This window comes from Eleutherodactylus coqui, chromosome 1 (assembly GCF_035609145.1).
Source record: "Eleutherodactylus coqui strain aEleCoq1 chromosome 1, aEleCoq1.hap1, whole genome shotgun sequence".
In the NCBI taxonomy this organism is placed as follows: domain Eukaryota; kingdom Metazoa; phylum Chordata; class Amphibia; order Anura; family Eleutherodactylidae; genus Eleutherodactylus; species Eleutherodactylus coqui.
The window spans coordinates 44,816,194-44,829,695 of NC_089837.1; the positions used below are offsets into that span (position 1 = coordinate 44,816,194).

The 13,502-nt window shown below is 45.2% G+C and overlaps 1 protein-coding gene across 2 annotated transcripts in view; it reads right to left on the reverse strand.

Annotated features, from left to right (window-relative positions):
* Positions 1-2,958: 2,958 nt before the first annotated feature.
* The window catches only part of LOC136620314 (squalene synthase-like), a 63,146-nt gene continuing 52,602 nt past the window's right edge, over positions 2,959-13,502 (reverse strand). Inside the window, exon 8 of one of the 2 annotated variants that reach the window (XM_066595015.1) lies at positions 2,959-3,283. In XM_066595015.1, coding sequence (XP_066451112.1) covers positions 3,089-3,283 — 195 coding nt within the window. In that variant the 3' untranslated portion in view covers positions 2,959-3,088. Of the gene's footprint in view, positions 3,284-13,152; positions 13,226-13,502 lie in introns of those variants that run through there. The other variant, XM_066595020.1, reaches the window with a different exon arrangement.

Genomic DNA, 13,502 nt, shown 5'->3' on the forward strand with positions numbered 1-13,502 from the left:
AGTTTTGGGTGAAACTGGTGTCGTTGCTACTAGCAATCAAAGGTATAATGCATTAAACCGTGACAAATGTGGGGCACTGAGACTGTTAATTTTCCCTGCCTGGGTTGGGGTGCAGTAAATGCCAGTGGGAGTCAGATAATACAGTAAAAATTTCTTTGCAAGTACAGGGGGCACATAGGAAAACAGAGAAAAGTCATATGTCCCTCGGTTCTGTGGGGGTGTAGATCTACAGTAGGAAAGGAAAGAAGCCAGTTGTGTCAAGACTGATATAATAAGGCCGGGCTCACACGGGCGGATTCCAATTGCAGAATCAACAATTGGGGTCCGCGCGGCAGATGAACAGCAAAACGTGGGCATTGAAAAGCATGTAGCTTCGCTTTTTTGCTCACACTCAAGGATAGAATTGCATATTCCATGAGCAAAGGAAAATCGCAGCATTCTCTATTTTGCCACGGATCGTCTCCATTAAAGTCAATGGAGGATGTCCAACCCACAGCCCATACGCAATTAACATTGTGTATGGGCTGCAGGTACCCGCGTCATCGCCAAGCGACGGCACGGCCAATGCAATTTAAAAAACCAAACTGTACTGCACATGACCGACGGCGAGCCTCCGCGGTCATGCACACTACAGTAAATTCAGGTACACAGGGTCGCCGGCTGGGCTCACAGCCGGAATCTGCTGTGGGCCTCCCGCATGCGGCATCCGATCCGCTAGTGTGAGCCCGGCCTGATAGCTAGGCTTCAGGAGTAGCTAGCTATTATTAGGGCAAAGCTAGACCGAGAGTGTGAGGGTAGTTCCAGCCTAGCAAGAGAGTTAGAAAAACCGAGAGGGATAGATGAAGAAACTGCATCCAAGTTATGGGCTGACCAAGAAATGATGTGGCTGAAGACAAAGGTAAATAATGTTCAGGCATGGTTCAGGAAGAGGAGTGTGCCCACCTCAAATATAAATGAAGGGTCTAATTAGAAGATAATGGAAGCCGAAGGTAAAGTAACACAGTTTACTGGAGAAGTTCTCAGGCTCAATGCTCACGCAGAAGAAACCCTGAGTAGGGTGAAAAGATTTTCCCAGGGTCAAAGCAGGACAAAGGGCTTATAACAACGTATGATTTTACTTCCATCATTATAAAAAGTACAGAGCAGTTTCAAAAAAAGACAGGAAGCAGCATTTCTGCAACCAAAAAACAGTCAAATTCTGTACCATTGGTACTGTTTTTTTTGAATAGGGAATTTGCCACGGAAATTTCTGTTGTGGACATTCCGCAATGTGTAAACAAGCAGTTTGACGTATGCTGACATGCACAGTAGTAATAGTGTCCCCTATATCAGCCCCAGTAGTAATAGTGACCCCCACGGTGGCCTCAGTAGTAATAGTGTTCCCCATGGTGGCTTCCATAATAACAGTGGCCTCAGTAGTCATAATGACCCCCACGATAGCTCCACTGGTTATAGCGACCCCACAGTGGCCTCAGTAGTAATACTACTGGAGCTAATATAGGCGACACTATTATTAGCACTGTTGCGGGGCGGAAGTGTGTGCGCCTGGACATCTCCTTTCTTTTGCTCTCCTCCTGCAGAGCCAATGAGGAGAGGTCAGGGAAGGAGGATCACGGGGGCATACACTGCCGTCAGTGTGTGCATCCCGCAGCAGCACCACCGAGTCATTACCAGCCAGGGAGCTGCGGCACTCTGGCTGGTAATCACCTTCACTGGGACTAGACGTCCCAAAAGCAGGACCAAAGACTGCCTGCTTAGGAACCCTGGGAAAAGTGGGACACCGGTGCAGCATCCAAGGAGCAGGCCCTAGCCTAGGAGACAGCGGGGATGAGTAGTCGGCCTTGTCATGATGGCACTAATGCCTCCCACCTGGAGGGTAGCCAGAGACCCGTCCTACAGGGCCAGAGCCAGGCTATTAGAGTAGTGGTTAACCAGGAGTTCTGTTACCTTGGTTCTTCTTTTGGGTTTTCATGGGCAACGCCACCCTTCCTTCCCCTGTGCTGAAGCTGGATGATGAAATGATGGTCCACATACACAGAATATAGTTGAAAACTAAGCCGGAATGGTCGGCAATGTTGCTTTACTTGCAACACCAACACTAAACAGTTCAACAATACATAACCCAAAGCACAGCACGGGTGTAGCCAGAATTGGTAGCGAGACAGGGAGGCAGAACACAGGATGAATATCAGGCCCACAGTCCTAGTTATCTGTGCTGATCCGCTCCTGGAAAACAATATCCTTTTTTCCCCTCTGGACTCTCAACGAGTACTGTTATATTATGTCACCACCGCAAGTTAGTGTGGGTAACATATTACAGCAGTGTTGACATTTGTAAACACCCCCTGCTTCTGATTGGCTGTGGGCGCTGCTGTGCTATGTGACTATTACCTTTAAGTGGCGTGCGGCACTGCTGATGTGGGATCTCCGTCTGGCAGCCTGCCCTCGTTGCCTGCGACGTGAGATGATCGATGCCTGGCTCGCATCTGCAGACCTTCAGGCAGGAGATCCGGCAGTGTTCAGTTTTGCAAATTTTCAGTTTTCTGACCCCTTTCTATATTACCTCGCCATATTGGAGCCCATCGCAGTGCCCTGTCGCTGCCAGTAATACCGCCCGTCAAAAACAAAATAGTTTTTGCTAAGGATAAATTCCAGCAGCAACAGGGCAAAGGATCTACTAGCAGGAGAGAGATCAGAATCCTCAAGGTAGTATTGTCCCACCTCAAGGCCCTTATGATGTCTTATTGATGTATAGAGAGCAACTACATCAAGTGTTACCAGGAGCATAGATTCAGTTATTTAAAGATCATTAAGTTTTGTTAAGAAATGGCTGGTGTCTCTAATATATGATGCTGCATCAATGGCAAATTTCCCTAAGATCTTATAAAGAAAAATGGCAGCCCCCTTCCACTCCCCCCCCGAGATCAATTTAACCAAAATATCCTTTCCCATAATCCTTCAAGACAATATTGGTGAAAGGTGTGGTGTGTGTGTGTGTGTGTGTGTGTAGGGAGGGGTGGTAACACACCAACTACTCCCATATTTATGTGTGATGGCATCTTGTCCCAGGTCACTGGCCCGTGTGCACCTAGTCCAAGGCCTGGAATCTGCTCAGGTACTGCCAGCTGAGGACGGCCAACAGCACAGCGCATGGCAGATAAATGAGTGGAAATCTGTTGCGGAACACCAGGGGGCCGTTGGACAGACACATCTTCTGGATGGTGCAGACAATGCTCCGTGTGCGTCCAGGGGAGGGGTCCGACACAGGGATCTTCTGGTAGATCTGAGGGGAAAACAAATATAGAAGACTAAAGGGAAGTTTAAACTACATGGAAGCGGTTTCTTGTCTACCCTTGGGTTGACCACATAACACCTCGGGATCCGCTCCAGCCTTGCATTATAACCTGAGCATTACTTTGCACACATCTGTTGCACATTTACATTTATACAGGAGGCTTAAATATAATGGTTTTATTTAGTTTTCATTTGTTTAAATTCTTCAAGGCCAAAACCAGAGGATCCAGTACTAGAACCTACACTAACTGGTCACTATTAAGAGTCCCCCATCAAATAGCACGTTAGGTCGCCTTTGGCTTTTAGAACGGCAGCAATTTGTTGTGGCGTCCATCTGCAAGTATCAGAGGACCTAGGGTGCACCAGGAAAACATTTCCCCCACCATTACTCCACCTCCACAAGCCTGAGCTGTAGACACTAGACAGGAAGGGGTCATCGATTAATGCTGTTTGTGCCAAATTCTGACATCCCATCAGCTCGGTGCAACACAAATCTGGATTCTTCTGTGCCGGTGATGTTTTTCACTGCTCAGCAATACAAGTTTTGTACCGTTTTTCCCACTGGAGTCCTGTCTTTCTGTTTCTCTTAAATGGCAATGACCCCAGAACTAGTCATCTGCTGTTATATCTGTGCTAAGGAACACGTTAGTTGGAGCACCGGCATTGGAGTTAGCTGCGATTTACATACGGGGAAGCTTGAACCGTGAAAGGGCCAGGGGCTCTAATAAGGTGGACATTCACTGTAAAGCAGCAATGGACCATCAGGTCTTATATATTACTAGTACCTCAACCCGAATGGGTCATCAATTTAGGTTCTTTTTTTTTTTTGGCTAAGAAGCCAGTTAATTTTTAGGGGAAAATCAGTTCAACCTTGTTTAATATCAAAAGTAGAAAATAAATAGGAGCAATGTTAATTGTATCAGTTTGTCAATATATAAGTAGCTCTCCTCCATGTGGAAGAAAATTGTTTTCAGTACTGCCAACAGACAGCTGTCGGCATGCGGCCTTAGATCGGATTCTACCCAACCTATCTACTTCATCAGTCAATCCCGAGTTCACATTAGGAAATATGCTGCCAAAATCAAAGTCATTAGGTTCAGCTTTACGTGGCCGATAATTGGACAAACGTTCTAACAAACCTTCATGCCCAATCCATTACATCTGCCTCCGCTATCCTGTTGGGCTTTGGTTACCACCTGCCAGCCATTTGTAAGCAATCAGAAGACATAGCAGTCATGTGCCAGTCCCGTCTCCAAGCATTGGAGCTGTGGTACCAGGAAGGACAACACGTAACTGCTGCACCCTTTGTTGGCATTTGTGTGTGTGTGTATTATTTTAACACGTGTATATTTTTTTTTAACATCTGAACTGTGGTAGTCGGGATCAGGATAAGAAAGTTAATACAAGTAAGATGGTGGATGCCATAAAATGGAGGACGCAAGTATGCCTAATTAAGGACAATGGATTGAGACAGTTTATATTGAGAAAAGTTTACTGCGCTTACATGGGAAATGCAGTAAAAACTGACCAATCAGCATACATATAGATAAGAAAGAATGTTTAAAGGGGTTTTGTCATTTAAAAAAAAAAAATTATCTAAACTTACCTATTCCTTCCCTGTTTGTCTCCTTATCATATTTTCTCCTGGTTGAGCTTCTCCAGTGCCCCAAGTCAGCTCACTGCAGGCTGGGACCAGCTTGTTATGAGGGCTGCATATCTCAAATTCCTACCCGCTGCGTCAGTGAAGGTCACATCCCTGTGCTGTAGCTTCACTGCCTGGGAAGGAATTGTAATCTATTTCAGAGACAGTTCGCATGAGCAATCTCTGAAGAAAATAGGCAGAAGACTGCCAACCAAATGTACGTAACCTCACAGGAAGGAGAGGAGTCAGGTAGCTGGAGGCAAAGTGACTCCCTCTCCCTCCCTCCCTCCCCCCCCCCGGACTGCAGGAGACAGGAGAAGATAGGGGAGGTGAAGATCTGGTAAGTTGACTGTTGGGGGAGGAGTAGATAAGCATAGAATTTTTCTTTTTTAGTGACAGAACCCCTTTAATGTGCAAGTTGTATAAAAAGAATGTGCAAGCTCCCTGTGTTCAGGGCTCAGAATTTGAGAGACTACTCCCCTGAACCTAGTACAAATAAACTTTCTCTACTTCCTGAGAGAAACTGCTTTGGTTTCTTTGCATCCCACCACAGAATGACCCCCATTTTTCATTTTTTGCTTCCTTGGCACTAGTCTTTTTTTATTGCTAAGTTTATGTTCACATTGTGGATTTTGGGACAGAATGAGCACCTGAAACTGCTTGTAATACGGGTTCCATTCTACTGAAGTGCAGCCCGGAGGAGGAAGGGGGTGGGAGGAGCCTAGTTCTACACGGTTTTGGACGTTATGTAGCGTTAGGCTCCCACCCTCCGGTCTGCACACAAACTCTCCTGTCCTAAGACCGTTACCATCATCTGCCAGGACCAACTGCACAGTTGTTTGAGGCCTTATTTCCTGCAGGACAAATTTTTTTTCTTTTAAAAGGAATAATTTTGGGGTATATTTAAGGCATACGATTTTTTTTGTTTGATAAATGTATAAAAAAAGCAATTCCACCTTTCATAAAAAAAACCTCAGCATTTACTGTTAAAGTTAATAGGAGGGCATTACTATTATTCAGATCAAGACGTGTGGGGATGTATATTAATTACATGTTTATGGAACTTAAATTTAAAATGATTTTTTTTTAAAGTCGTACCAGAACACAATCAATTTCAACATTTTTTTTTAAAATACTCCACTACTTTAAAACCATACTGTAGTTTTAAACACTTCCCGCTGCAGCCCTTTACTGTTTTTTTTCTTGTCCTCCCCACTTCCTGCAGTGACACGGCTACATAAGAGCTATTTTTTTCAAGCCTGTATTTTTCAAAGTGCTACCATTTAATGTAACATAAAAAATATAAAAGCAAGGTGTAATGGGGGAAAAAAAAAAAAACAAGTTCACCATTTTGGAGGTGGGGGGGGTATTTTTACTGCACTTATGGTACAGTAAACATGACAGGTTACTTAATTTTGCGGGTCAGTATGATTACGGCAATATCAACTTGATAGGAAAAAAAACGCATGGTTTCCACCTGTGGCCGCAGCCATGAGGCCTAAAAAACATTAACTTACCTGTCCGGAGCCGCTGAAGGTCTTCTCTGTCCACGGCAGATGCACTCGGTGTACCGTGGACATGCACAGTCATTTTTTTTATTTACTCCCGCATTCCCGTAGATCCGCAGCACGTCCAGAGGGGCAGCTGCAGGATGTGCCACGGATCAGACACCTTCCATGACTTTGATGGAAGCAGTTCGTGCGGAAATCTCCAAAAAATGGAGCATGCTGTGATGCGCACACTGGGAAAAAATTACATCTGCATGCTTTAAATTGATGTGCTGACGCTAAGCCATCCCTATGGATGACTTGATTTGTGGATCTCCTACAAATCAAATCCGCCCGTGGACATTGGGCACAAATTCAAGTACCACACAAAATTGTTAATAAACAACATTTACTTAATGTCCACTCTATGTTGGCACAATATTTTACCCGCACATAACCCTCTGGCGTCATTTGACGACACAATGCTCATTCCCGCCCCCTTCATCAAACTCAGAAAGATGGCGCTGGCTCTTCATCTGAAAACACGTGATGTTGGACGTCCATGACGAAAGCAACTCACGCAGGACGGGATATAAAAAGACCATATTTGGACCACCCAATCCCATGCTTTGATTTCTAACCACGTATTGCTTCCTGCTGCCCAGAAAGGACGATTAACTCATCATGCTATATAAGATGCTATACGCCTACTAATAAACAGAGTCAGGAAGACTTTCTACACTGACAGTCTTGTCTCCTTGTGATCTCTTCCATTGTGCGCACAATCTCTGAACGTAAATCTGGAAGGGTGCAATCATTCCTATTGATTACGCCGTGGACCCCAAAATAAATCCATGTCATTGTATGGCAAAAATATTCAGCGAGGAGCAAAAATCTCTAATGGATAGTCTCCGCCAAGCATTAAAAGTGGAACCAGTCACCCAGCTGGACCCTTGTAGGCCAGCAAAAAGGGCCCATACTCAGGGTTACGCATCTGCCACATTTGAACTATCTAAAGCCAAGAGTTTTTGGAGGGGGAACTTTCGGAGTTAATAACCCTCTAATCGTTGATGACTATAAGAAATATTTTTCGAACCAGAACATTGAGTAATTGCGGCAAGCAGTTTGAAATACTATGGGAGATGGTGGACGACCAGCAACCACGTTCTGTTCAGGACTAAATGTTTGGGGATCTAAAGGTCATGTCGTAAAATAATTTTTCCCATGAATGAGACCCTAAAACACCTCGTGATAGACAAATGGGAAAACACTGAGAAAAGGCTGGCTATCTCCTGAGAATTTAAAGACAGGCTCCTGTTTGCACCAGAAGATACAAAACTCTGGGGTGAGGTGCCCAAAGTTGACACACAAGTGGCCAAAGTCATTATAAAGAGCTCCCTGCCATTTGAGGAGGCTTCCCAGCTGAAAGATCGCATGGCTAAGAGGGTAGATTTTCTCCTTAAGAAATCGTGGGAGTCTACATCTAGTCTGGTAGAGACGTACATAGCGGCCACCTCCGTTGCACGCTCCTATGTACCTGTGGCTTTTGCAACTAGAAACTCATCTAAAACAGAGAAACGCCAGGGAGGAAAACATCAAGTTTGGCATCTGCTCAAAAATCGGATTTCTGGCAGACGCCTCAGCAGAATCAGTGCACTTCTGATAAGTGCACTGGGAAACTCTGCAAGGCGGCTCTATGGCTTATGGCCTGGGCAGGAGACACTGTCTCCAGAAAGTATATTATGTTCCATCCCTTTCCAGGGGAAGTATCAGTTGGGGCCAGAGCTTGATAAAATCCTGGAAAAGCAGGGAATAAGAAGAAAGGGTTTCTAACCAATTTCCTTCCTAAAAAGAATCCTTTCTTTTGTAAGCAATAAAGTAAAGAACCAAAATTTTGTGGTAAATTAAATTATGAGGTGAGAAAATGGAAATTAATGGTAGAATAAATTCCTTTTCTTGAGGTCACCATGACAGCATACGTTGGAGGTTGTCCTCTGATGCCCTGGGGGCATAACCACAGTGACTAGTTTCCTAACCAGAAGGTGTGTTTTAATGTCTTCACACACCTTCAACAGAAAATAAAAATTTACATCCACACATTAACCTCATGTGACAAGAAATAAAAAATATACAGGCGGGATGGGGGGGGGGGGACATATGCTGTCATGATGACCTCAAGAAAGAAATTTATCCTACTGTTAATTCCCCATTTTCCCCTCGTCATCATGACAGCTTACGATTGAGGAAAGAAGGGCTTTAGGGAATGATTACAGCCTGTAACACCTTCCAACCAAAGGCCATATCTTGCCCAGACTCTAGGTCAAGTCTGTAAAGTTTTACAAGTGTGTGGCTTCTAGCCCATGGGGTGGCCCTGCAAATCTGATCAGTAAAGACGTGGGCTTTCTCAGCACAAGAACACGTTATGGCCTGATTGGAGTGGGCCTTCAGTCCTTCAGGAGGGGGGACGCCCTGGGATTTGTAAGCCTCTTGGATGGCTCACCTGACCCATTGAGCAATCGAGTCTTTAGAAGTGGTCTTTCTTTTGGCCGGCCCCTGAAATTGAACAAACAGTTTATCAGACTTTCTGAAAGATTTTGTGGCCTCTAAGTATGCTAGACATGAGGAGGGCTGTACTAAGTTATGGAACTTTCGTTCTCTCATTCCTATAAAAGGTCCGACAGGACATTTGGCTGGAAAAACAGATCCAACATAAAGGTGATCCTATCCGGGTGGACGATCCTATAGGGAGAGAGGGCCTGGGTCTCACCCACTTGTCTAGCTGATGTAATAGCCTCTAGAAGGGATACTTTATATGTAAGAATGGAAATGGGCAAGTCCACCTGGGGTTCAAATAGTGGATCACAGAATGCCTGGAGAACTATGGACAGATCCCAGGGAGGAGAGGTGTTCCTAACAAAGGGGTGAAGCCTACTTGCACCCCTAGGGAACCTTTGGACCTCCAGGTAACATAGGGGGCCCTGACATACAAGGTCCAGCCTTGATGGCAGGTGGACAGGATCTCCAACATAGAGGGATCTTAACAGAGGGAACCAAGGCCTCTTGGGCCAATAGGGAGCCACTAGTATTACTGAGGATTTTGACCTCGTATCTTCTTCAGCATGAACTGAATCAGGGGCAGGAGGGGAAAAGTGCAAGTTAGATCCCAGTCCCAAGTGTGCGAGAGGGCGTCCATACCCACTGCTTGATTTTCTGCACCCCAAGAAAAACAGAGCTGACACTTGGTGTTCCTCCTGGAAGTGAACAGATCTATCTGAGGGGCCCATTTTGTGGCGAGAAATCTGAACACCTTGGATGTAATTCCCATATTCTGGGATCCATTTCTTTCCTGCTGAAGAAATCTGCAGTCGTGTTCTTGCCTCCTCTTATATGAAAGAGAGACAGGGTTGCTTGTTCTGCCCATCGTAGAATCTTTCCCCTCAGCTGCTGGAGAAGAGGATTCCTGGTGGCACCCTGGTGGTGAATGAGAGATACTGCAGTCGAATTGTCTGAGAGGATCCCAACATGACTCCCAACTAAAACTGCGTGAAGGCTACGTAGGGACATCCAACCACATTCAATGCCTTGAAATTGGAGGTATCGCCTATCTCATGAGGGCCCCAGGCACCCGGTATGTGCCTCCCTGGGTAGTGTGCACCCCAGCCTGTAGCGCTGACATTGGTTGTCCCTACTCCTGCAGGGTCACGGTTCCATTCTGAGGCTCGAGAGAGGTTGTCAGCATACATCCACCACCAAAGGGAGTACTTGACCTTACGAGAAATGAGGATTCGCTCATTAAGCGAAGCCTGCAATCTGTTACAATTCCTGAAAATAAGAGCCTTCAACTCACGGCTATGGAACTGGGCCCAAGGAACAATATTGATGCAGGATATCATTAAGCCCAAAGATACGCATGGCTTCCCTGAAGGAAACTCCAGACTTCTTATATAAGGCCATGCATGCATCTAAAATATGCAGCCTCCTTGAAGGGGGTAGGGAAGAACATTGGAGATGGGAATCAAGGATGACTCCTAAAAGTTTTTTCCTAGGTTCAGGATTTAGGCTGCATTCCTGGAAATTAATGCTCCAACCCAGACCTTGCAGTAAGGAGAGCGATCTCTAACTGGGAGTTTAAAATTGCGGGGGAATCTGACACCAGCAAAAAGTCATCTAGGTAAGGGATAGCAATTATCCCTAGCCCACACGGTAGTCTCAATGACTACCTTGGAAAAAATTCATGGGGCAGAGGAAATCCCGAAGAGCAGACATATAAACTGAAAATGGCAAATCGAATCCTCCATCTTTAAAGCAAATCTAAAAAGCTTTTGGGAATTGGGAAGGATGGAAATGTGGTAATAGGAGTCTTTAAAGGTCAATAGTGACCATGACACTATCTAAACTAATCAGTGGGGTCGTGGATTTAAGTTTCCATTTTGAACTTCCTGTAAATAAAGTCGTTCATGTTTTTTTTAAGTTAATTAGAGTTCGATGCGAACCATCTGGCTTTTGAACAGAGTAAAACCCCTTTTGGTAGTCCTGCTTGGGGACAGGAATGATGGCTCCCAGCACTAACAAGTTCCTGACCCCCATAAGTAAGGCTTGTTGGAGGGAAGATCACTGTAGAGGAATTACCAGGAATCTCTCAGGGGGCCATAACCCAAACTCGATCCTATAACTCTCGCATATTAGGTGTAACACCCATTCATTAGTTGTAATGTCTCGCCACTTACTATGAAATGCGGCTAACCTCCCACCCACTTGCTGGGAGAACGCAGAATCGGGGTTAATTGATGGAACCTTATCCCTTCCACCTTTGGGATAGGACCATCTTCTGGTTTTCCCCTTTCCCACGTATCTGGAGGATAAGGTATGAGGTATAAATGGTCTTTTAGGGGTCTATCTACTGGTAACCCCTGAGTCTTGTCCGCTGCCTTCTCCAAGAGGTGATCCAAATCTGGCCCAAAGATATATGATGACGCCGAAAGGGCAAAGCACAGAGCTTATTCTTGGAGGCGACATCTCCTGACCAGGCCTTCACCTAGACAGCACTCCTGGTGGTATTAGACAGGGCTGCTGAGCAAGCCCCAAAGCGGACAGATTCCATTAATGCATCCTCAAAGAAACTGGTGGCCATCTGTAGTAAGGGGATGCAGTTAGCGACCACCTCTCTTGTGGCCCTCTGATCAACTAGTGTGGTTAGGTGATCGAGCCAAATAGACATAGACCGAGCCACGAAGGTCGCTGCAATATTTGATTTGATAGTAAGGGCTGATGCCGCCCATGCTTTGCGCATAACCACATCAACTTTACTGTCCATGAGGTGTCTCAGGTGGGACACAAAGGGTAAACCAGACTTCCTGGTAACCTTAGAAATGGCTGTGTCTGTTTTGGGAACCTCTTCAATGGTAGCCATGATCTCTTCGGGAGACAGAAGCCGCTCCTTGAAGTCCTTTGGTATTACTCGACTATGTTCCACATATTGCCATTCACTTAGGATTAGGTGCCTTAGTGTTGAATTTACCAGAAACACTGATCTGCGCATTAGACCAGCAAACATTTCGTCCTGCACGGACTGAGGTTGTTGCTCTTCTTCCTCAACCTGCATGGTTTTGCACACAGCTTTTAAAAGCTGATACACCTTGGCGGAGAAAGAAAAGTACTTCCTTTGTATATCTCTGTCCTGCAATGACATGGAATACTCTCATTAAGTGTTTGTGTGTGGTGCAAGTGCGTTTGGTCAGCCCACTGGACCACTCACTGTTTGGGATCTACCACTGGGATATCGTCCAGAGAGGAATCTGAAACTCCACAGAGTCCTTACTTGGTACCGGTAGCTAGCGTCACTGTAGGCTAGCAGCTGCTGAGCTTTAAATTTTCACAAACATTCCACTAGGCCACGCCCCCAAATGAGCTCATGGCATAGCTACGCCCCCTCACAGAGTGTCTGCCATCAGCCGCATTATACCGTAGCTCCAGCCACGAGAAATGATACGCCGAAGAAGACACTGGTGTTTGGTGGAGGGGGAGGTTCTTTTATGCTCTGCTGCTTCCTGTCCCCACAGGGCATCAGAGGCCAACCTCCATCGTATGCAGTCATAATGACAAGGGGAAAAAGAGATTGACTCACCTTGGCATTATGACCTCCTGGCAGAGATGGTCTGGCACGCCTCAATCCTCGTGGGCAATAGCAATCAACGAGATTCCAAAAAAGATCCATCCCTCCCAGCACACAGACATCCAAATATGTGGAGAGCACCAATGGGGATTCTGATAAGGTATCGGATAATAGACAGGAAAGTAAACAATGGTCAAACTATGAAAATACCCCAGCGCTCCAGGCGATAGATCAATCAAAATAATCACAGTGAAGTACTTACTTCACAGGGGTCTCACAGATGAGAACACTCCTATATATATGAAGATTCTCCACCCCCCTTAGGACCACAAATTTCCAAGATGGGAGTCCACGGGGAGTCCAGTAAGGTGCAGGTAAAAGTGAATACTAAATACTATTTATTGTATTACAGGACAGAAGAGAAAAAAAAAGCCCTATAGACAGCTCCGGTCCTAGGCCTATATAGCATAAACTATTTAGGGCAATGCGTTTAGGCTCCTAAAATTGGATTATATAAGAAACACCTAGAATAGAAGAATTGTCTCATCTTAACGGCCTGCGGCATCCCAGCGTTGTTTGATGACATAGTCAGCCCGTTGCGTGTCACATGACCCACAGCACCGTATGCGGAACGCAAAGGTTTGTTCCACAATGGTATATGATGACGTCATCACGTTGGTCTTGATGTTACTATTAGAATAAAGCTTTATCAGTATTACAGGTGAGGAAGAATACAAGTAATATCCATACATAAAGGGGCTGGTGCTAGCAATGAACCTAAAATAAAGTCATATAGCTGGTATAGTAATAAATACAGGGTGAGAGATCGTCATTTAAAAAAGGAATAAAATAGGATAGATGGGTATGAAAAGGGATACAAAGAAGGTTAGGGGAAAATCCAACACTTTAATAAAACTAAGATAATTGGATACAACATAAAATAACAAAAATAAATAACCATACAGGA